Source organism: Delphinapterus leucas, chromosome 7, assembly GCF_059928025.1.
Source record: "Delphinapterus leucas isolate spDelLeu-1000000601 "Yukka" chromosome 7, BTC_Dleu_Yukka2, whole genome shotgun sequence".
NCBI lineage: Eukaryota > Metazoa > Chordata > Mammalia > Artiodactyla > Monodontidae > Delphinapterus > Delphinapterus leucas.
This window is the reverse complement of record NC_143135.1, coordinates 54,613,346-54,638,221: the sequence shown is the minus strand read 5'-3', so window position 1 is coordinate 54,638,221 and position 24,876 is coordinate 54,613,346. Positions and strand designations below refer to the sequence as shown.

At 41.9% G+C, this 24,876-nt stretch overlaps 1 protein-coding gene across 11 annotated transcripts in view; it reads left to right on the top strand.

Moving 5' to 3' along the window:
* PAK1 (p21 (RAC1) activated kinase 1) overlaps positions 1 to 24,876 on the top strand; it is a 154,235-nt gene that overhangs the window by 64,579 nt on the left and 64,780 nt on the right. For 8 of the 11 annotated variants that reach the window (XR_016393854.1, XM_022593897.3, XM_089915339.1 and 5 more), the window contains one exon: positions 22,134 to 22,344. Coding sequence is in view for 10 of the 11 variants with exons in the window: in XM_022593897.3 (XP_022449605.1) it covers positions 22,155 to 22,344 (190 nt within the window). In the remaining variant the exon portion in view is untranslated. Of the gene's footprint in view, positions 1 to 3,027; positions 8,370 to 12,981; positions 17,334 to 22,133; positions 22,345 to 24,876 lie in introns of those variants that run through there. The other 3 variants (XM_022593896.2, XM_089915341.1, XM_089915346.1) reach the window with 3 other exon arrangements.

The window sequence follows — 24,876 nt, the reverse complement described above, 5'->3', positions numbered from 1 at the left end:
GGAAAATGTGTTTTTAGGCAGAGTGACCATAGGTACCAAAGCCCAGAGGTGGGAGTGTACATAGCCTGTTGGTGGAAACCATTGTGCCTGGAGCAGCGTGAGTGAAGGAGAGAGAAGTAGGAGACCAGGTCAGAGATGTAGCAGGGTAAGATGGGGGGTGGAGGAGGAGGATAGAGGTAAGATCATGTATGGCCTTGTAGGTCTTCCTAAGAACTTTAGCTTTTACATTGAGGGACTTGGGAAGCCACTGGAAGATTTTGAGCAGAAGAGAGTGATGTGATCTGAGACTTACATTATAAAAGGATCATCTGGGAGGCAGGAGTGGATCTGTTAAGAGTCTACTGCAATACTCTAAGTCACAGTTTCTCCACTGTTAACATTTTGGGCCAGATAATTCTTTGTTGCGAGGGGCTGTCCTGTGCATCATAGTATTATTAGTAGCATTCCTGACCTCTGCGCATTAGATGCCAGTAGTACCTCCTCAGTTGTTTCAACAAAAATTTCTCTAGACATTGCCAAATTTCTCCTTTGGAGAAAAATCTCTCCCCCCTAGCCTCCAAATATTGAGAACCACTATTCTAGGTAGAAGTTGCTGATGGTTTGGACCAAGGCAGTAGCAGTAAAGGTAACGAGAAGTGATTGGATTGTAGATATATATTGAAGGTAGAGTTGTTAGGATTTGCTGGTGACTTTGAGGTAAAGGTGATAGAAAAAATGGAGTCAATGATGAATCAGATTGGGATTTCCCTGGTGGCGCAGTGGTTAAGAATCTGCCTATCAATGCAGGGGACACAGGTTTGAGCCCCGGTCTAGGAAGATCCCACATGCTGCGGAGCAACTGAGTCCGTGAGGCACAACTACTGAGCCCACGTGCCACAACTACTGAAGCCCACGCATCTAGAGCCTGTGCTCCACAAAAAGAGAAACCACTGCAATGAGAAGCCCACGCACTGCAACAAAGAGTAGCCCCTGCTCGCTGCAACTAGAGAAAGCCCGTGCGTAGCAACGAAGACACAACACGGCCAAAAATAAATAAATAAATTTTTATATATTAAAAAAAGATGAATCAGATTTTTGGCTTGGGTAATTGGAGGAGTAGAATTGCTTTGAGATGGGGACAGGTGAAGAAGGAACAGATTTTTGGATCTGTTAAGTCTGACTGCCAGTGACACAGGTTTGTCTTCTGTTGTCTTTAAAAATGCTCTGTTTCTTGAAAGTAAGAAGTAGGTCTCCTCATATTTTCATCCTTTGTGACTGCACTGTATCTGGCATGTAGAACAAATTCAGTAAATGGTGAATGAATGATGAGATTATTTTTCTATTTCCTTGAATGTCTAGATTATTTATTATTTCCTAAACAGAGCTCATGCTTTTTCCTCCTTTGGGCCTTTGCTTTTGTGGCTCCCTCAAGGGGATTCTCAACCCTCACCCCCATTCTCAGTACCTCTATTTATGAAAATTCTACTCCTTTTTAATACCCAACCCAAATACTGTCTCCTTCACAAAACTTCCCCCAGCTGTACAGATGTAGTTGGTGTCTCCCTTCTCTGTACTTTTTGCCTTGTTTGAACTTCGTGTACATTTTGATTTAGTTAGTTGCTTTGTATCTGACTGGCACTGAATAGATTTTTGCCTTTTTCCCCCCTTTTCCATCCTTCCATTGCTTATTTCTTTTCTTGAAGTATTTTGGTAAGCCATTATTGTTATCTATTTATTTTATTCTCCACCTCATTCCATAGTCCTTAATAGACAACTGGCTCTGCCATGTAATTACAAGAAAGAATGGTATATTAGGTGACTATTTTAATAGAACCCAAATCATCATTGTTGACTGACTTCCTCCTACATTTTTTTTAAAGACTTTATTTTTTTAAATTATTATTTTTTATTTTGGCTGTGTTGGGTCTTTGTTGCTGCGTGCAGGCTTTCTCTAGTTGCGGTGAGCAGGGGCTACTCTTCGTTGGGGCACGTGAGCTTCTCATTGCAGTGGCTTCTCTTGTTGTGGAGCACAGACTCCAGGCACGCGGGCTTCAGTAGTTGTGGTGCACGGACTCAGTAGTTGTGGCTTGCAGGCTCTAGAGCTCACGCTCAGCAGCTGTGGCACATGGGCTTAGTTGCTCTGCGGCATGTGGGATCTTCCCGGACCAGGGCTCGAACCCGTGGCCCCTGCATTGGTAGACAGATTCTTAACCACTGCGCCACCAGCGAAGTCCCCACTTCCTCCTACATTTAACTGGTAATATCAGAAGTTGTAATTCTCAATCAGTAAATGTATTGGTCTTAAATTATTTGTGGTTGCACAAGAATCAAGTAAAAACAATCACTTTCAAATCCTATAGCCACTATCAGTTGAAACCTGTAATGTCTAAACAAATTTTGCTAATTATTACTGTTCATTAGCCTTTGTATAGTGTTAACAGTGGTTGCAAACTCATATGCTTGTAGAAGTCAGCTGAATGACCTGAAAGGGCCTGATTAGGCTAAGATGACTACATAGACAAAACATCACTGGTCAAGATCCATGGGTTGAATGAATAGTTTGTGAATTATTTACTTTGGAAAACCAAAGGACTATATAAATGCAAGGAGTAATTGCACTTAAAACAAGTTAACTGCTAACTTGTGTAAACTTGGGCCAGTTATTTGATATATGTAGGATTTTATTTCTTTCATTGACTATGTAGTTTAGTCTTTTAAAGTCCCTTCTACCTCATTTGATTCTGCTTTTTCATTTCTTTAGCTAATAGTTTCTTCCTTGATTATAATTTACTAGCCCTCAGTAATAAATAAAATGCTGGCTTCTTATTAATATACCTCAATTTCATGAGTCTTGTATTTCATCAGAGGAAGCCATGGTTAGCCAAGCTTCCTATAGCAGTACCCACCATTGAAAGAGACAGCATGTGAGCTGGCTGGTCTGCATTCTATAACCAAACCAGCATCTGGTTTTTGAGAACTGAAATCTAGAACAGAAGATGCCTGAATTTGATCTTCCTTGCTAAAGATATTAGTGGTCCTGCCTTATACTATATGATACATGTTTTGTAGTTTCTTCCATCTTATCCTGTTTATTTTGTTTATTCGGTTTTCTAGTGCAGTACTTTTTACAGTTTTATGTATGCCACTCTCCCTTATTAGTGGTGATTCCTGGAGTCATAGGCCATTTCTAGGTCATCTTTAATCCCTGTAACCAAGTACAGGCAAGGGCACATGGTAGATGTTTGATAAATGTTTGAAGAGATAGAATACTTACTAGATTTGCAGGTGATAAAGACTGGAAGGAAAAACTACTATGCTAGATGGCACAGAGAGAGAGAGACAGAGAGAGAGAGAATGAGCGAGTGAGAACGAGTGAGCTTGAAAAGGTGGGTTGAAGCCAAAAAAGATGAAATTTAAGGTGGATGGCAGTGAAGTTCTATATTTTAAGTCTGAAAGAAATGGCAAAATATGGGGAGCCTAGAGGAGACCTAGCCTGATGCTATTCTTATGAAAATTGTGGTTTTGGCTGCCTAAGGCCAGTGTCAGCCAAAGGCACTGCAGTGGCTAAAAAGCTAGTGCAGCTTCAGACTGAATTATTAGAAGTACAAAGTATAGTTAATGGAGGTGATAGTCCAACTACATTCTATAGGGGATAGACTGCCCTTAGACTATCACCTTTCCCACAGGGTACCAGGCAGTAAGAGGGTCATTGCAAACAGGACTGTGTTTAGTGGAAGGTGCCCTAGTTGCACCAGGGTGATTGCAAACAGGACTGTGTTTAGTAAAAGGTGCCCAGATCACTCAAAGTAGAGTTTGAACTGTTCCCAGTCTGCAATGAGGTAAGCATAGAAATTGAGAGAGTTTAGAAACTTTTACAATAATTTGACAGAGTAATTTTAGGTCTAATGAATCTAATGAAAAAGAAAATGAGGTTTATCTTATATGTCTTTTTTTGTTTGATATTTGCCCTTTATTTTATTTTAATAGACTTTATTTTTCGAGCAGTTTTAGGCTTATAGAAAAATTGACCAGGAAGTACACAGACCTCCTGTGTACTCCATCTCTCCCACTCCTCCCAGCACTTCCTCTATTAACATCTTGTTATCAGTGGGTACAATTGATGAATCAGTATTGATACATTATTATTAACTAAAGCTCTTTGTGTTGTATATTTCTATGGGTTTTGACAAATGCATCGTATCAGGTATCCACCATTATAGTATCATACAGAATAGTTTTACCACCTTAAAAATGCCCTGTGGGGACTTCCCTGGCAGCCCAGTGGTTACAACTCCGAGCTTCCACTGCAGGGGGCATGAGTTCCATCCCTGGTTGGGGAACTAAGATCCCGCACGCTGCGCTGCGCAGTCCAAAAAACAGCCCTATGTTTCACCTGTTCATCCCTGCCCCCTCTTTCTTAACCCCTGGCAACCACTGATCTTTTTGCTGCTTCTATAGTTTTTCCTTTTCCTGAATATTATATAATTGGAGTCAGCCTTTTCAGACTAGTTTTTTCACTTAACAGTATACATTTGGGGTTTTTCTAGGTCTTCATGGCTTGATAGTTCATTTCTATTTTTTTTTTTTTTTTTTGCGGTACGCGGGCCTCTCACTGTTGTGGCCTCTCCCGTTGCAGAGCACAGGCTCCGGATGTGCAGGCTCAGCGGCCATGGCTCACAGGCCCAGCCGCTCCGCGGCATGTGGGATCTTCCTGGACCGGGGCACGAACCCGTGTCCCCTACATCGGCAGGCGGACTCTCAACCACTGCGCCACCAGGGAAGCCCAATAGTTCATTTCTTTTATTGCTGAATAATACGCATTGTATGGATGCTTGTCTATCCATTCATCTATTGAAGAATATCTTGGTTACTTCTGAATTTTGTCAATTATGAGTATGGCTGCAATAAATATTTGTGGACAGGTTTTTCAACTCATTTGGATAAATGCCTAGGAGTGCAATTGCTAGATTGTATGGTAAGCCTATATTTAGCTTTATAAGAAACTGCCAAACTGTCTCTCAGAGTGGCTGTACTATTTTGCATTCCCCCAGTAGTGAGTGAGAATTCTTGTTGCTGCACATCCTCACCAACATTTGCTGTTATCACTCTTTTGGGTTTTAGCCGTTCTAATAGGTAAGTAGTGGTATTTTGTTGTGTTTTAATTTGCAAGTCCCTAATGGCATATGATGTTGATTATCTTTTCATGTGCTTATTTGCCATCTCTGTATCTTCTTTGGTGTGGTGTCTGTCCAGATTTTTTTTGTCCATTGTTTGATTGGGTTGTTTGTTTTCTTATTGTTGAGTTTTAAGAGTTCTTTGTATATTTGGAATATAAGTCCTTTATCAAATGTGTGTTTTGGTAATATTTTACCAAGTCTGTGACTTGTCTTTTCATTCTCTTAATACTGTCTTTGGCAGAACAGAAGTTATAATTTTTAAATAAGTCCAAGTTATCAACCTTTTCTTTTATGGACTGTGGTTTTGTTGTTGTATCTAAAAAGCCGTCACCCAATCTAAGGTCATCTAGGTTTTGTCTTTTGTTATCTTCTAGTCATTTTATAGTTTTGCATTTTACATTAAGGTCTGTGGATACATTTTGAGCTAATTTTTGTGAAAAGTGTGAAGTCCGTGTCTAAATTTTTTTGCAGGTGGATGTCAAGTTGTTCTCGCACCATTCATTGAAAAGACTGTTCTTTCTCCGTTGAATTTCCTTTGCTCATTTGTCAAGTATCAGTTGACTATATTTGTGTATGTCTATTTAGGGTCTCTATTCTGTTCCACTGATATATTTGTCTGTCCTTTCACCAATAACACACCACCTTTATCACTGTAGCTTTATAGTAAGTCTTGAAATCAGGTAGTATTAGTCCTCTGATAGATATCTATATGTAGCTATAGTTATATTGATCAGATACGTTGCCTAGGCTACATCCCAGACCAGTTGAGTCAGAATCTCTGCTAGGACTTCAGTATATATTTTTAAAGCTTCCCTGGTAATGCTGATACACAGGGCAAGTTAAAAACTGCCATACTCAAACCATAAACTTCTTGAAGGTGTAGTCCTGTTCGATGGTGTGTATGTCTCTGGTGGCTTGTACAAGATGCTTAAATAGTTATTGAATGAACAAATGATTAAAAGAACTGAGTGTGTTTATTCTGGAGAAGAGAAAATGTGCATGGCCTTGATAGATCACCATATACACATATCTGAAAGCCTTTAATATGATTTGGCGTTGAAGGATGTTTTCTGAGTGCTCTAGTAGCCAGAATTGGGAGTTTACAGAGAGGCACCTGGCTGAATATTAGGAAGCACTGTCTCATAGTGCTCGTTGCAGATGAGCTTTCTGTTCCTGCATATTCCAGCAGAGCCTATCTGTAAGAGCAAATGCTGCATGGGATGGGAAGTTGGGTAAGGTCAGATGTTATGATTATTGATGATTACTTTGAAAAACTATGTCCAAGACTGCGGACTCTTTTTGGTTCTCCTCTCATTCATAAGTTGAAGGACATGGGTGTGGGCCCAAAAGAACATCCTAAAACTACTTTGAAGCTGAGTTCTCATAGTGCAGCAGATCCCTCCAGTCTGTATTACTGACCGATTCTCTGTGTGGGCAAGGGAATCTTCAAGAAATTTCCTGTCTCCTCTACCAAATTTGAGACTTTGATAGTTGGAATAGCACAAGTACTTAGGGTCTGGGAAAGGTGAAAAATACTTAACAGAAGAGCTCTTTCTGTCCTCCTGGAGTTCTTCCTCTACATCCTTCTGCAATTAGATTATTTTGGGCATATCAAATGGAGGTGTAGACATCTGTCAGGGAAAATTTCTCTCTAGCACACTTAAATTATTGATCAGACATAATGCTGGTTACCTGCTCTTTGCCAGGTTGTAGGGAGAGGGATATGGCAGTCAATACAAAGATGACTGACATGGCAGAGAGAAATAAAGCATAGGCTTAGGAGTCAGACCAAAGTTGGAATGACTCAGCCATTTACCAGCTGTGTGGTCCTGGGGAAGTCACTGCCCTCTCTCACTCATCACATCCTGTCTTTTACCGAGTTCGGCTGCTGCTTCTTCCAAGCTGTATGCTTAGAATATTCTTGTTTCTTCTCATCTCTTCTTCTAATATGTTATTCTAAATCATTACCGTCTTCTTCTGCCTGGAGTTCTGAAAGAATCTACTGATTTGTCTTCTTATTTCCATAACTCTCCCCTCTGTTCTCCATTCAGCAGTCAGTGATTTTTAAAAAATATAGATTAGACCTTGTCATTCTGCTTAAAACCTTCCAAAGCTTTCCAATTGCTAAAGCCTAGAACAAATCCCAGACTCCTAGTTATGACCCACAAGAGACCATGCATAATCTGACTCCTGACACCTCTCTCAAGAGCAAGACATAGAGGGGTAGTTGACGAGGTAATTTTACGTCCTACGGAGCATTTGGAAATGTGTGAAGGTGTTTATTATTGTTTCAATTATTGAGGGGCACTACTAGCATTTAGGGGGTCTGGGCCAGTGTTGGTAAATATTCTGTATTGTTCTGCTCAGGGCCCTTTACAATGCCTGATTGACAATATGTGTTTAAGAAATACTTATTGTACAAAACCATATTCTTCCTGGAACTCAGTTTTGACACATGTGAATTGGTAGTGTGTCTACTTCATAAGGTTGCGGTGAGACAGACATAAGATTTTGTAAAGTACCTGGTACACAACAGCACTTAATAAATGGTAGCTGCTGCTGAGCTTTCTTTGCTTAGAAGCAGCTATAAGCGTCCACCCAGTGTTTTCCCTAGGGCATTAGAATTAGCACCTGACACCTTTGTTCGAGGCGGTGGGTAGGCTCATTTCTTTCCTTGAAGCCTAATCTGATAGAGTGCTAGGTCTGATTTGAGTTGTCCTGGAGTCCAGACCCAGCTGGAGAAACTAAGGCACAGGGGAGCTCTGGTTCTCTTCCTTGACTCTGGGGCCCACCCAGGAAGCTCTGACAGTCCCTGGAAAGCCTGGATTCACTGAGAAATTACCCCCTGCTGAAGACTAGGTTGGGGAGAATAGCTGAGAGGGTGGCAAGGTAGTAGTCTCCCCGCCTTCCCTCGGAGCCTCTTTGCAGAAAGGAGAAGCGCGGTTTTCTCCCGCCTCCTTCCCTCCCTTATTTCCCCGCCCCTTCTGCTTCGCCAACCCTGGAGCAGAGCTTTCGCTGCGCCCTGCGAGGGCGGGAGCGTGTTGCGCCCTGGAGCCAGAGCTGGGGCGGCCGAGCTGCTGGGAGCCCGGCCCCAGCTAAGTAGAGCCACCTGGGTGGAGCCCAGGGTGTTGCGCGGCCGGCCAGGCGTGAGGGAGGTGCGGCTCTGCTACAAAAACCGTAAGCAGAGATGCCGGGGCCATATCCCGCCGCCAGGTAATGCTGGCCCACCCTGGGGCGCGCTCAGCTGCGCGGTGCTGGGGCGGGGGGTGGGGGGGTGGGGACGTCTCTGCTGGCTTCGGGGGGGTGGGGACGTCTCTGCTGGCTTCCGGGGAGTGGTGACGCGAGTCCGGTAGATTTAGGGTCTCTTCCTTTAAGAGACCCTAAGTGAGAGAAGGGGTTTAGGGTGGAACCCCCAGATGAGCCCACCCAGGCCTAGGCCATCCCTGGAATCAGAGCTCTGGCTAGGGAAGAGTGTGAAGGGGAAGCTGGTTTTGGAGGAACTTGCTCTGCCTCAGGAGCCTTGCCCCTTTGCAAGCACCCTTCTGCTTGGCGGCTAGGGTGATGCTTCCCTCAGCCTTGGATTAGCGGCTGGCCTGCTGGGACCATGGGGGCTTTTCTCTTGGGTGCTGGGGGGGGGCATTGCATTATAAGTGACTTGTTAAGAGGTGGAGTAAACTGAGAGCTGTGAGACCTGGGGTGGGGTGGGGGGGCTGGTCCTGTTCAGGTAGCCTCTGTGGGGCCTCAGTTTCCTTATCTGTGCAATGAAGGGCTTGACATTTTGTTTGTGACTCTGGCATTTTCAGGCTGTCAAACTGCCTTTTGGACAGGTGAGTTGGTAAAAGCCCTAGAATGGACTGCAGAAATGTCCCCCTCAACACTGTAGGAGATAGGCAAACTTGGGAAACAGACCTTGGAGGCAAACTTGGGAAAAAGACCTTGGTACCCTGTCTTCCAGCCAGTCTTTTGAATGGCATCTTACTGGGCTGCTCAGGACCCAGTGGCTTCACAGACGAGGCAGAGGTTGAGAATGCTGATTATTTTAGTGTTGAGTGTAGGTATATTGGGTGTAGGGAGATGGGGTTGGGAAGAAGCAGATCAAGGTATATTAATGGTTTTTCTCCAAACTGGCCAATTGTTCGATACTTGGGCATAAAGCTGCTTTAAACTTGGCTGTCTTCTCTGGAGCTTCCTCCGTACTCCGTCAAGCTAATGACAGACCTTGAGGCTGTGTAATGTCTTAATCACTATAATTCTTTCCTTTTTGATCATCTGAAACTAAGAAACACATGTCAGGCCTGATACTAACCTACCTTGATTATTTTGGACTGCCTTCCTCCCCCCAGTTGTTCTGTGACTCTGCCTCCTTATCACCTTCTCCCCACTTTTCTTTCTGCTTCCTACTCCTGAACATTTTTCCTGTCCTGCGCTCTACCCACCTTTTCTCCCATCCCCACTTTCTCCATTCTTACTGCTCCCCTTTCTAATCCCTTTCCTCTCATGCTTCGCCTTTCTAATCCTTTCCCCTCCATAGCAAATTTTTCCTGATCACTATCTTATGTACCATCCCCATCCCTGTCCCTTCATATTCACACGAACTACTCTTTAATTTTTATTATGGACTTGACATTGTATATTTATTTGCTTATTTCTTTGCTTCTCTTACTAATCCATAAAGTTCATGAACACAGGGACTTTGTCCTGTTCAGCTAGATTAGTATTGGTACACTGTAGATGCTAAATAAGTGTTTGTGGAATGACTGAATATGTGTGTGTGTGTGTGTGTGAGAGAGAGAGAGAGAGAGAGAGAGATTGATTAATGTAGCTGCTGAAGGAGGAGATCATTCCAGGTGAGAGGAGGGAGTACAAGCAAAGGAGTAGAGGGAGAAGAGAGAATGAGAGGATGGCTTTTGATGGGAGAAGGGTCACCTCCTTCATTGTAACTGGGTGGTACAGTGCAGGGAAGCATACAGATTTAGGAGTGGGAAGATAGAGTTCTTCTGCAAAGATTTCTGTTTTCTCATTGAAAGTTGGCTCATTGGCTAAGGGAAGGGGTGAATGAGAAGCCCAGTTGATGCTCATTTGAGGCAAGGTAATCATAAGTAGGGAGAGCCTCATAATTTTCAAGCTAAAACAGTCAACCAGGTAATGTTCTCTAGGATACTCAGCTCTTGCAATGTAGAGACAGTTTGGAGAGAGTTGAGCTCAACCATCCCAAAGCTGGGATCTTGTCAATTGAATTTTGGAAAGGGAGAGAAGGCAAGGGGGTTGATTGTTCTTGTTTTTGTTTTTTATCAGATTTACCTTGCCTCAAATGAGCATCAACTGGGCCTCTCATTCACCCCCTCCCTTAGCCAATGAGCCAATAGTTTATTGTTCGTACTGTTATGAGCATGGGTGTACAGATAGCTCTTACAGACCCTGCTTTCAATATTTTGGGGTATATACCCCAGAAGTAGAACTGCTGGATCATATGGTAATTCTGTAATATTTTTAATTTTTTGAGGAACTGTTTGCTCTACTGTTTTCCATAGTGGCTGTACCATCTTATATTTCTACCAGTAATTCATAACGGTTCCAGTTTCTCCACATCCTCACCAACACTTGTTGTTTTCTGGGGTTTTTTGATAGTAACCATCCTAAGGGTATAAGGTGGTGTCTCGTAGTTTTGGCTTGCATTTCCCTAAATATTAGTGATGTTGAGAATCTTTTCTTGTGCTTGTTGGCCATTCATGTGTCTTCTTTGGAGAAATGTCTATCCAAATCCTTAGCCCATATTTGAATTGGGTTGTTTGTTTTTTTTGTTGTTGAATTTTAGAGGGTTGATTTTTTTTTTTTTTTTTTGCGGGGCCTCTCACTGTTGTGGCCTCTCCCGTTGCGGAGCACAGGCTCCAGACGTGCAGGCTCAGCGGCCAAAGCTCACGGGCCCAGCCGCTCCACGGCATGTGGGATCTTCCTGGACCGGGGCACGAACCCGTGTCCCCTGCATTGGCAGGCAGACTCTCAACCACTGCGCCACCAGGGAAGCCCAGGTTGATGGTTTTTGATGTTTAAGTGATTTTGTTGGACTATGTTTAGGGAAAAAAGAAAGTGATTGTAGTGGGGACTAACCGATAGTGGATTGGAGCTCAAAATAAAGTCTGGGAATTGTAGTGGAAGTTCTTGAACAAGTGAGCTACATGGGTAGGAAGTTGTGTTTGGAGTATATATGATTCTCTCTAGATATTGGAGTCAATGAACATTTTGAGGATAAAGTCCAGGGTGTGATCATGGGAGTATTGGTTAACTTGGACTATAGGTCAGCAAATGAAATAGCCAGAGTATTGGAAGGGTCATCATTGTGGCTGTTGAATCACCTAGAATGTTAACTGGAAGGGTACAGAAGAACACTGATCTAGGGACCTTTGAGTGGAGTGTCCAGGAAGTAGGTATTAGGCAGCAAGGGAGTGTGATAGCAGCCAGTGGAGGCTACTCAAAGGAACAGAAGTTTTACAAGAGGAAGAAAAAGGAGTGGTTTGGAAATGGCACTGAAAATTAAGGACCACACTGATAGGTTGGATGTAAGAGAGAAAACAGCCTTCAGTTGAGAGAGGTGCTAGAGAAGGCTCCTTCTCAGGAGATAACCAAATTTCTTTTAAGGCAAAGAGGCAAGGGGAATGAGCCCATGACAAATGGGAAGTTCCAGAGGAAATAGTGGGAGGGATCCAGAGTCAGGAAAGGGTTGAGGAATTTGGTCAGATTAGAGGACATACAGGACAGGTTGGGTATGAGAGTTTGGGTGGTCAAGGCTGTCTGAAGTAAATGGACACTGGAAGCTTGATTAAATCAGTTTTGATTCTCTTTTAAACTTGAGAGGGCAGTCTATTTTCATTCTTTTGTTCCTAATACTTCCAAGAGAATATGTTGCTTTGAGGCAGCGTGTGGCAGTGTGGGAAATCATAGGATATGTTCAGGCAGATTGACTGGAAGATCATCTATCTAGGAGACAGCAGAATAGATTCCAGTGTTTCTTGGGAGGTTAAACTAGATCACCTTATTGGTTCCTTCAGCTCTCAGATTGTATGAGCCTCAGGTTTTAGTGATTATTTTCTCATTTCAGGCCATCTGTGGGGAGGGCTGGAGGTTTGAAGCTTAAATTTGAATTTTTCCCTTAACTATTGGGAATAGCTCAACGGGGGATACAGGTCAGGAATTTCCCAAGATGGTAGGAGGAGGATTATAAGACATTTGGTGCTGGTTTCTGTGAGCGACTCTGGTGACTATCTGCAGGGGTGATAGGGGTGAGGAAGATGTGTAGTATTATTGGTAGGGGGAGGAGAGGGTGAAGGTGTAGGGTCAACATAAGTTAATTTAAGTCTCTGACTCCAAATCTCTCTGCCTTTTCCATTTCACTCTGCTGCCTCTCATACCTCTCCAATTGTAGGAAGTTTTCCAGGTATTCTGTTTCATTGAGCGATCTTAGCTAAGTTGCATACCCTTATGGGTTTCATGTTAGAACTATGAAATAAAGATTTGGAACTAGCTGATTTTTCAAGATCCTTCCAACTCCTGTGTTTTTCTTCTCTAAACCAGGCTGCATTTTAGTCAGTGAACCGTTACTAATTACCTAGTTGTGCCAGGTCTGTGCTGGGTGGGACTCAGGGACATAGACATTAATCAGACTTAGTTTTGTCCCTTGACTTGTTCATGGTCTGGTGAGGTTGATATCATGACATATGGAACCTGCTGCATAGAATTATGTATAAAATGCTATTAAATTTGGGGCAAGGTAGAAATAGGAGGGCTGTGTGAAGGTTTTGTAGAGGAAGTGAATCAAGCGGGGTCTTGAAGAATGAGTAGGAGTTTTCTTGGCAGACAAGTTGGGACATTTTAGGCAGAGAGAACAGTGTGGGCAAAGGCAGTAGCCTGAAAGCAGATTGGGTTGGAATGACAAGTTTAGAGATAGAAGAGATGAAACTGGATAGATGAGTGGGGGATGAGAACAGGTGTTTTTTGAACATCTATTTTGTGTCAGGCAGCATGCTAGGAGCTTTTATATATGCTTTTCAATTCTCATGATAGCTCTGTAAAATAGACAATCCTATTTGTATTTTTAAAAAGAGGAAACTGAGGGTCAAAAATTAAAGTAGCTTTCCTAACAGCTCAGAAAGAGCTTCCAGTTTTCCTCCCTGCTACCTTAGCAGTTGCTTTCTTGTTGCTAAACCACTGCGAGTGGCTGGAGGCTGCATGGCGGGAATGTCTTTGACTTGTCAGAAGGACATCCCTCAGCAAATTCAAGACTGTAGCATTCCAGGCTTCTGCCAAGAAAACCTCCTGGCACAATTTAATTAAAGATCAGATTCTCATAACCAGGTGTCAAGGGCATGCAGTACTCCCCAGTCTTGGGTGGAGTGTTGAGCAGACCAGTCTTAGCAGCTCTGAGTTGTTGGAACTGAGAAATGTGATTAATACATGAGATAGGTTTTATTTCTTTTTTCCTTCCGCATCTTCATTTAAATAATGGCCTGAGGTAATATTAAAGGTTATCTAGTCCATTCCTTTGCCTCTAGAGTGAACAGTGAGGTATGGTATAGTGGAAAGAGAGGTGATTCTGCAGTCACACAGACTTCATTTCAGGTTCCTGCCTCTGCTCTCCACTAGCTGTGTGACCCTGGGTGGCTGGCAGCATCTCTGAGATTTTGCTTCTTCTGATTTGTTCACTCTTTTATCCCCAGCACCTAACACAGTCTGGCAAACAGTAGGTGATGAATAAATATTTACATGAATGAATGAGAAAAATAATACCAACCAAATAGATTTCCAGGTTTTCTTGTACACTCCATCAATGTTAGTGGTTATTGAAATATCAGCCCCAGGTGATGGCTGAAACCCTATTTGTAAAGACGGTTAGTCCAGGAGGTTCAATGGGGATACTCTTAAAAGAATTTTAGCAACTTTGTTAGGCAATTTAGAGAACTCTCCTAAATTCCAAGTCCCATTGTGTGAGCTCAAGGCACCACAGAGTCGTCAGTGCAGATGGATAGCAGCTGGTCCCCTCCTCCAGGGAACACTTCTTTTCTCATTGTCATCCCTCAGCCTTTTTTAATCAACAGCGTCATCTTTTATTTTTAACATGGGACATTCATTGTACAGATCTAGAACTGCTTAGAAAGGACCATTTTTCTGACTAGCGCTGTATGTATTGCAGAAAATGAAAGGTCCTCTGTGATTGCTGTGTCCTACTTTTTCACCTTCATGATGCGTTCTACCACACTGTACTCTCAAACATGTTATTCCTGTGGTCTGGGATATATTTGCCGTCATCGTTCTCTGTCAAAATCATTCATTTTATTGTCTGTTTTCCTTGGTCAAGGTAATATACCAATGCCTGGGCCTATCCCAGACCAATTAAAATCAGAGTTAAAGCGGTGGTATTCCCCCCGCACCCCTGCCGCCCCCGCTTTTTAATTAGGAAAATCTGAAACATATAGCAAAGTTGAAAGAATTTTATAGTGAATACCTGTGTAATCGCCATGTAGATTCTTCTACCATTAACATTTTCATGTTAACTTGCTTTATCACATCCATTATATATTATATATTGACATGTATATTATATCACATCCCTATGTTCATCCACTAATGTATCTTACTTTTTAAAAATGCATTTCAAAGTAAATTGCAGATATTAGTATACTTCCTCTCTTAAGTACTTCATCTGGTGTTTTAAAAAGCTCCTAGGGAATTCTAATAGTCCAGAGTCAAAGACCACTAGTCTGACCTATTTATTCGTTAAGCCCCTACTCTTTCTTTTTTTTTGGCTGCACTGCGCAGCATGTGGGATCTTAGTTTCCCGACCAGAGATGGAACCCATGCCCCCTGCAGTGGAAGTGTGGAGTCCTAACCACTGGATCACCAGGGCATTCTCCTAAGCCCCTACTCTTAACACCACTTCTTCTGTGAAGCCCCACTGATGACCTCAGTTTAATATAGTCTTTCCTTTCTGTTTCTTCTGACATTTTACTGCTTGTACTATTCTACAGCACTGTTCACAACTGGCCTGACATTGTGGTTTTCTAGGTCCTGTCTGTCTTGCTTACTAGACCGTGAGAACCTCTAGAGTTGGGAACATATTCATTTATTTATCTCTATATCCCTGGTTTCTGGCATAGCACCTTACGAGTAAGTACTCATTAAAAATTATTTATTTGAATTGTACTTGAATGAAGAGCCTGCAAGTGCAGTAAAAGGTGTACATAACTTTCACATGGCTGATTTGAGGACCAAGAAATTATCTTCTCTGTTGCTTAGCTCATGGCAGACATTTAGTAAATATCAATCTTAAGTCCAGCCCAAACATGTTTATATATTTCTATATTTGCCATTGGCTAGATTTGACGGATCTAAATGTAAATCAGAAGTAGCATAGTTTAGGTCAGAATAGGGTCAGCGGGGTGAGAATTACCTCAAGTATAGTTGGAAAATCCTCTGGCAGAGAGTCAGAAGACTTGAGTTCCAGTCCCCACCTTTAAATTTCTGTGTGATCTTTGGCAATTTCTTTCTGCTTTTTGGACCTCCGTATTCCTGTTATGTGAGGGGGTCAGATTAGATGACCTCTAAGGTTGCTTCTGGCTTTCATGTTATGTGTATCTTAAAATCTTTGATTATCTTGGCTGTGATTTATACTTGTGGCTGTGGAATCTAGATGTGGTAAAGTAGAAAGAAGTAATTGTTGGTGAACATACTCCTCTGAATCCCTGACTGGTTTTGTTCAGTATGTAAAGTACCTTGTACATACTGGCTACTTGAAAAGTGTTTTCTTTCCCTTTTTTCTACTCTAGCACTGTATCTTTATGCTTTTTATAGAAAAAGAAACATAAATCACTTCCCCTCCTTGGTTGCCTCTTGACTAGTGTCTGTCTAGAGACTGACTGCTCAGGAGGAAACAACAGTTTGCAGCTCATAGGTGAAGAGAGTTCTATTAGGACTATAGCTAGTAAATAACAGAACCAGGACTTAAACTTGTCTGATTTTAACTCCAGTCATCTTTTTACTATATCGCCCTGCCAGTGGCCCTTTTGAAACCTCACAGTGATCCTACATTTATTATAGAGTCATTCAGTTGATTAATAATTAGTACTTCAGTATAATTAGTTGCTTATAAATTATTAGGCTCCCTGAGCCTCTGGGGCATTGGTAACACATGGTCAATCTGTCTTTCTCTCTGTTATGTCAGTTTGTCATCTAGGATAGATAAAGGTTAGTAAAGATTTTAAGATACACATAACATGAAAGCCAGAAGCAACCTTAGAGGTCATCTAATCTGACCCCCTCACATAACAGGAATACGGAGGTCCAAAAAGCAGAAAGAAATTGCCAAAGATCACACAGAAATTTAAAGGTGGGGACTGGAACTCAAGTCTTCTGACTCTCTGCCAGAGGATTTTCCAACTATACTTGAGGTAATTCTCACCCCGCTGACCCTATTCTGACCTAAACTATGCTACTTCTGATTTACATTTAGATCCGTCAAATCTAGCCAATGGCAAATATAGAAATATATAAACATGTTTGGGCTGGACTTAAGATTGATGAACTTTCATTCTAAATGTTGGCCTCGGGCTTAGCTTTATTCTGCAGCTTGTCAGAAGGCGTTGGCTTGTCATCCTTCCAAATCTTTGACCAGCAGAGATTGCTAGAAGATTTAATATATATTTGGTCATGTTATTCAAGAGCTGAGTGTATTTCTTGCAGATCAAAACTACAATGAGGTAACATCACACTGGTCAGAATGGCCATCATCATAAAATCTAGAAACAATAAATGCCAGAGAGGGTGTGGAGAAAAGGGAACCTTCCTACACTGTTGGTGGGAATGTAAATTGGTGCAGCCACTATGGAGAACAGTATGGAGGTTCCTTAAAAAAACTAAAAATAGAACTACCATATGACCCAGCAATCCTACTCCTGGGCATCCGGAGAATACTGTAATTCAAAAAAGGATACATGCACCCCAATGTTCGTTGCAGCACTATTTACAATAACCTGGACATGGATGCAACCTAAATGTCCATCAACAGAGGAATGGATAAAGAAGATGTGGTACATACATACAATGGAATATTACTCAGCCGTAAAAAAGAACAAAATAATGCCATCTGCAGCAACATGGATGGACCTAGAGATTGTCATACTGAGTGAAGTAAGTCAGACACAGAAAGACAAATATCGCTTATATGTGGAATCTAAAAAGAAAAGGGTACAAATGAATCTTATTTACAAAACAGAAGTAGAGTCACAGATGTAGACAACAAACTTATGGTTACCAGGGGATAAGGGTGGGGACAGATAAACTGGGAGATTGGGACTAACACATACACACTACTGTATGTAAAGTAGATAAGTAATAAGAACCTGCTGTATAGCACGGGGAACTCTACTCAATACTCCGTAATGGCCTATATGGGAAAAGAATCTTAAAAAAAACAGTGGATATATGTATAACTGATTCACTTTGCTATATACCTGAAACTAACACAACATTGTAAATCAACTATACTCCAATAAAAATTTTTAAAAAAAGAATTCTTTTTCCTATCAGGATTGAAATTTTGGACTTGTTTTCCTATAAACAAAGTTTAGAATAGTGTAGGTTTTAAAATGTGCTAATTATTGTGCTAGGTATAGATGGACAAAATGACCTCTGAGTGGATCTATGAAGTGTGAAGAGAGTAAAGACTTGTGCAGAAGCCATAGGAAAGGACTGGATGGAGGGCTGCAGAGAAACTGGAAAGTAGTGTAAAAATATTAAGTCCAAGTAAGTTCAAAGGAAAGGTTCAAGAAGGCACAAACTTGTGTTCTGTGAGTATAGTTGAAAGTACTGGCAATGTTTAGCACTGAGAAAATAGATTTTGGGCGGTGGGGGGAGTCTTGAGAGATGATTTCAGGTACGTAAAGTTCTGAAGAGGCAATAGACTTTCGCTGAGTAGCCCTCATCTAGGATTTAGAAATAATAGGTGGAAGTAGTGTTTGTTCATTTGTTGTTCTTTTATTTATTCATTTGCTTGTTCATTTGTTCAACCAATCTTTACTGATTACCTGTTCTGTGCCAGGCCTGGTGTTGGGGATTGCGATGACTGAACTTTGTTCTTGAGGAGTTCATAGTCTTAAGTCTGGCAGGGAAGGGAAGTGCAGGGAGAGGCAAATGTGTAAACAAATAATTGCAATTCAGTGTGAGAAGATAAAACAATATAAGTGAGGGCTTCCCTGGTGGCGCAGTGGTTGAGAGTCCGCCTGCCGATGCAGGGGACGCGGGTCCGTGCCCCGGTCCGGGAAGATCCCACATGCCGCGGAGCAGCTGGGCCCGTGAGCCATGGCCGCTGAGCCTGCGCGTCCGGAGCCTGTGCTCCACAACAGGAGCGGCCACAACAGTGAGAGGCCCACGTACCGCAAAAAAAAAAAAAAGCAATATAAGTGAGAGCTCTCTAAATGAGGTCACCAAAGATAGAATAGGCTGACTTGTGAGACTGTAGATTTCCTATCACTGGAGGTTTTCAAGCACAGGCTAGATGACCTGGGCTGGAATGTGGTACAGAGTATTCAAACATTGTATTCCAACAACAGATTTTAGGTTTTAATAATTTAGAATATTTTTTGAAAGTGGTGATCTACCACCTAGAGTTCTCCAAACACACTGGAAGAACTGAGAAATGAAGAAAAGCCTTATCAGAAAGGTTGATGAAGCCTTTCTTTTTTTTTTTTTTGTGGTGTGTGGGCCTCTCACTGCTGTGGCCTCTCCTGTTGTGGAGCACAGGCTCCGGACGCGCAGGCCCAGCGGCCATGGCTCACGGGCCCAGCCGCTCCGCGGCACGTGGGATCCTCCCAGACCGGGGCATGAACCCGTGTCGCCTGCATCGGCAGGCGGACTCTCAACCACTGCGCCACCAGGGAAGCCCTGATGAAACCTTTCTTGGTGCAATTCTGGGCTGTCATCCTGAAAAGGAGTAATATTCAATGAAGCTTTTGGCTGAAGGACCTAAGAGGCAAGGAAGGGCCTGCTTAGGGTATCAGGTGGCTGCAGGGAGTGTAATTTTGGAACTGGCAGTCTGGAGTGAGAAGGTACTCTTGAGAGCTGGGCCGGTAGAAATTCTCTTTGGGGGAGCTGAGGGACTTGAGTTGGGGCTGGGAGGGAAAGCAAAGACAAATCTGCAAAATGAAACTGGAAGAAATGGATAAAAAGCACACCACCCAGAGAGTTACTCTAGATTAACAAGATTGTCCTTGCTTACTTGATTTCTTTTGTTCAAAAAGAGAAGTGAGGAGCAGTGGGTTTGTCAGAGGTAGGTCAGGATGAATTATATAAACAGATGAAGTTTAAATTTGATCTTAAAAGATGAGTAAGATTTTTATCAGTCAGAGGAGATGACAAGAAGCATTGGGGGTGGGGGGGGTAGGGCAAGAGGAGGGTAAGAGAGTACTTGGCAAATTCAGGAGAACAGAGATTTCTGAAGTGTGGTTTGAATGCAAGCTGTGTCCAGGTACAATGCTTAGTTTGTGAGACAGTTCAATATCAAAGATTGCAAAGGACCTTAAAATTTCGTCTCTACTGAATTCCTTAAAGGCAAGGTATATAACTGTGTCAAACTTTTGATTAATAGAAATATTGATTGAATCCACTGTTGAGTTAGATACTATACTGGGCTCTTTTGGATTACAAAGGTGACAAAATCGTGCCTGACCTTTGGGTTACATTCTTCTGGCGAAGATAATTAAAACATAGTAAAAATAAATGTGATAGCCTGGAAATATACCCATTGCCTTTGGAGTGTGGAGGAGGGAACCTTAACTTCTTGAAGGTGAGAACATTTCAAAAGGGCTTCATAGAAGAAATAGCAGTTGAGGGGCTTCCCTGGTGGCACAGTGGTTGAGAGTCCGCCTGCCAATGCAGGGGACGCTGGTTCGTGCCCCGGTCCAGGAGGATCCCACGTGCCGCGGAGCGGCTGGGCCCGTGAGCCATGGCCGCTGGGCCTGCGCGTCTGGAGCCTGTGCTCCGCAATGGGAGAGGCCACAACAGTGAGAGGCCCTCGTACGGCAAAAAAAAAAAAAAAAAAAAAAAAAGCAGTTGAAGGATGAGTGAATTTGAGGATAGGGAAATTGGCATTCTAAGCAGAGGGAACAGCGTGTGTAAAGGAATGAAAGTGTGAAAGCTACAGTATACTTGAAGAAGTTGGGTGTGGCTAGAGTATAAGGGGAATTAGAGGGAGTGGTAGTGGTGGGAAATGAAGCTGATGGTGGAATGGGTTAAACAATGGGAGGGCCTTTAAAAGCAAGCTAAGGAACTTTAGCTTTTATTCTGGGATGTCACTGAAGGGTTTTAAGTAGAGGTATGAGTGTTTTAAGATCACTGATGGCATGTGGAGAAAGGATTGAGGGAAAAAATGGATGCAAGGGATCATTTAGCTCTGCACTTATTAGAAAATGTTAAGGCTCCTATAGATTTTGTCCATAGCGTTTAAGTAGTTAACTTCTAAAGCAGTGGTATTCAATTCTGGCAGGCACTGGGATCACTAAGTTTTAAAATTATAAATTTTGGGCTTAACCCAGCCATACTAAATCAGAATTTATGAGGGTCATACAAGGACATCTATATTTCTGAAAAGTTTTGATGATTATTACACTTTTTTTTTTTTTTTTTGATGATTAGAAACTTCAGTCTAAAAAGCACTGTTGTGTTTGACTCTAAGGAGCTTACATTCTAAATAGTCATGGTTAAAGATATAATTTCCAGGGGCTTCCCTGGTGGCGCAGTGGTTGAGAGTCCGCCTGCCGATGCAGGGGACACGGGTTCGTGTCCCGGTCCGGGAAGATCCCACATGCTGCGGAGCGGCTGGGCCCGTGAGCCATGGCCATTGAGCCTGCGCGTCTGGAGCCTGTGCTCCGCAACGGGAGAGGCCCGCGTACCGAGAAAAAACAAAACAAAAAAAAGATATAATTTCCATTGTAGCATGAAGAATAATGAGAAACTTTATTAACTCTGGATATATTCATATTTATCTATTGTCAAGCACACTTATTTGAGGTAATAACATCTATCTTCACTAAAACTACTGGTTCCATGTGATAGGGATTTTTTTTCCTTTTCTTTTAGATTTTATTCCTTCTGTTTCCCAGAAGCACTGGAAATTGCCTGTAAATTCAGCACCATATAGGACAAGATGGTTAATGCATTGATTATCATATATTTAGAACAAGGTCAAATTTTAGAGGAAGGAGATACTGGAGAGATGATAAAGGCCAGGGATCAGCAAACTTTTCTTGTAAATGACCAGATAGTAAAATATTGTAGGTTTGTGAACAACCTAAATATTTTAGGCCTGTTGCAACTACGTAGTATTGCCATTAGAATGTGAAAGAAGCCATAGACAATATGTAAGTGAATGGATGTGGCTGTGTTCCAGTAAAACTGTTTACAAAACCAGCAGCTTTACTGACCATTGGTATAGTGATACAATTCCTACCAGAGAAGGAATGATTTTCCTAAGGTAACAAAATTAGAGCTTGGCAGAGAACTCACTGTGTGGAATGCTGTTGGCAGTTTTATTTAATCTTCATGTGAATGACTGAATGGAACCCAAGTGGTTAAGGAATTTCTCTAAAGCTTGTTAAGTAGCACAGGGATTCATTCTCAGTTTAACTGGGCCAAATTTCTGCCTTTTAAATCACATCATGGTGGCTTTTTGTGCTCTCCAATGCCTTAAATAGGAGAATGAAGAGAAAAGCAAGAACCTTGTGAATTTTCAGCAGTGCTTGGCACAGAGTAGGTATTACATCTTTGAGTATGGTGGACTGAATAAGATAGCAGTAGTCATGGTATGCAGTGGAAGGGCTTGAGGTGGGTCCTGGAGGAAGGGTTGTAAAATTTGGATTCCTTTAAAATTTTCAATACCTATTTCCTTTTGCTCAAAAAATAATAAAAGAGTTATGTTCTTCTTTCTGATTCCAGTAGCTGCTGCTGGTGCTGACAATGTCGAATAACGGCCTAGACATTCAAGACAAACCCCCAGCCCCTCCGATGAGAAATACCAGCACTATGATTGGAGCTGGCAGCAAAGATGCTGGAACCCTAAACCACGGTTCCAAACCTCTGCCTCCAAACCCCGAGGAGAAGAAAAAGAAGGACCGATTTTACCGAGCCATCTTACCTGGTGATAAAAGTACAGTATTTCATTTCTTTCTCATCATTTGTATACTTAAAAAAATTTTTTTGGTAACCTGAATATAATATTTGTCCCTTCCTTGATTTAATTTTCCTTTAATCCCTCTTTTTCTCATTAAATATTTTCCTTATTCCTTATCTTCTTTTCCTGAAATGACTGTGAAGTCAAATGGAAAATAGACCCATTATTATACTGTATTAACTATATCTGACCAAAATTCTAGGAAAATAATTATGCTCTTGCCAGATTTTGGGCAATCTGAAGCCATATATTTACTTACTTTTTAAGTTCTTAAACTGTTTATGACCTCACAAAATATAAGAAATATTGAAATGTCTTCATTTGGATATGGTTTTTCCCCCAAACTAGTTTCATTTGGAATGTCATCTTTCCAGATTCTATTTTTTTGAAAAATTTAATTAATTTATTTTTGGCTGCATTAGGTCTTCGTTGCTGCACACGGGCTTTCTCTAGTTGTGTTGAGCGGGGGCTACTCTTTGTTGCGCTTCGCAGGCCTCTCATTGCAGTGGCTTCTCTTGTGGCGGAGCCCTGGCTCTAGGTGCTCAGGCTTCAGTAGTGGTGGCATGCGGGCTCAGTAGTTGTCGCTCGCGGAGTTAGTTGCTCCGCGGCATGTGGGATCTTCCCCGACCAGGCATCAAACCTGTGTCCCCTGCATTGGCAGGCGGATTCTTAACCACTGCACCAGCAGTGCAGGGAAGTCCCTTGTATCCAGATTCTTTTTTTTTTTTTTAATTAATTAATTAATTAATTTTTGGCTACGTTGGGTCTTCGCTGCTGAACCCAGGCTTTCTTCAGTTGCGTTGAGCAGGGCCTACTCTTCGTTGCGGTGCACAGCCTTCTCATTGCGGTGGCTTCTCTTGTTGTGGAGCACGGGCTCTAGGTGCACGGGCTTCAGTAGTTGTGGCACGCAGGCTTCAGTAGTTGTTGCTTGCGATCTCTAGAGCGTAGGCTCGGTAGTTGTGGCACACAGGTTTAGTTACTCTGCGGCATGTGGGATCTTCCCAGACCAGGGCTCGAACCTGTGTCCCCTGCATTGGTAGGCGGATTCTTAACCACTCTGCCACCAGGGAAGTCCCAGTACCCTTTCTCTTACTCTTGGATTGAAGCTAGGAGGCATAGCTAGTAGGCTACATGGTAAAGTCAGAATTGGCACTCTGAAACAGTAGACCAAATATGTCAAGTACAGTGGTGAATTGCAGAAAATATGTTGCAGAAAAATATACCTGCATAACTACAGATCAGGGGAGATGGTAGATAATAGTATCATTAACCAAATAGGGAACACAGGAAGAGGAACAAGTGAGGAAGGTTGATGGTTGGAGAGCAGGAAAGATGATGACTTAAACACATTACATTTGAAGTGAAAAGATAATATTAGACACTTTGTATTTGAGACGTCTTGACATAGAGGTGTCTAATAGGCAGTGATCTTACATATAGGAAATGATTGTTGAAAAACTGAAATGAGAACTATTGAGGACTCTTATTGAGTACATTGGGCATGCATCTTTGTGTTTACCCTTTCCTCTACCCCACCTTCATTGTGAGCTCTTTTGGGGTCTAGATAGAAGAGGCACACATAAGTTGCTTAACTTTGTTTTCTGGCTAATTCATTTATGTAGTAGCTGCCAACTTCCTAGGCGAGGGGCTATGATCTAGGTGATGTTACTCTACCATAGAATCTTCTCCCACATATATAGCCACTTTGTTGATCCCTCAGTTTAGATGTGTGCTTATTTTTAATATTGTACTTTATCAGCCATAATTCTTGATCTCTATAAATAAGTAGGCTTTCAGCCCAAGTTTCTACATGCAGTAAGGAGGACTTTTAAAAATAAAAAATAAAAAGTTGGAATTGTTCTTACTGACAAACCAGGAAGATGATGAGATTCCTGACCAATAGACGTCATCAAAATTAAAACTTTTGTGCTTCAGAAAGAAAGAGAAAAGATAACCCACAGAATGGGAGAAAATTTTCCCAAATCATATATCTGATAAGGACGTTATATCAAAAATATAAAGAGTTACTATATTACCAAAAATGAAAACATGTCCACACAAAAACTTGTACATGAATGTTTATAGCAGCATTATTGATAATAGCTAAAAAGTGGGAACAACTCAAATGTTCATCAACTGATGAATGGATAAATAAAATGTGATATATCCATACAAAGAAATATTAGCTGGTAACAAAAAGAAATGAAGTCCTGATCCATACTACAAAAGGGGGAACCTTGAAAACATTATTATTAGTGAAAGAAGCCAGTCACAAAGGATCACATACTGTATGATTCTGCTTATGTGAATTTTCCAGGCAAATTCATATTATCCAGGCAAATTCATAGACAAAAAGTGAAGAGTGGTTGCCTAGGGTTGTAGGGGGATGTGAATGGGATTTAGGGGACGGTGGCTAAGAGGTATGGGGTTTCTTTTTGGGGTAATGAAAATGTTCTAAAGTTGATTGTGGAGATGATTCCCCAGCTCCATGAATGTATTGAGTCACTG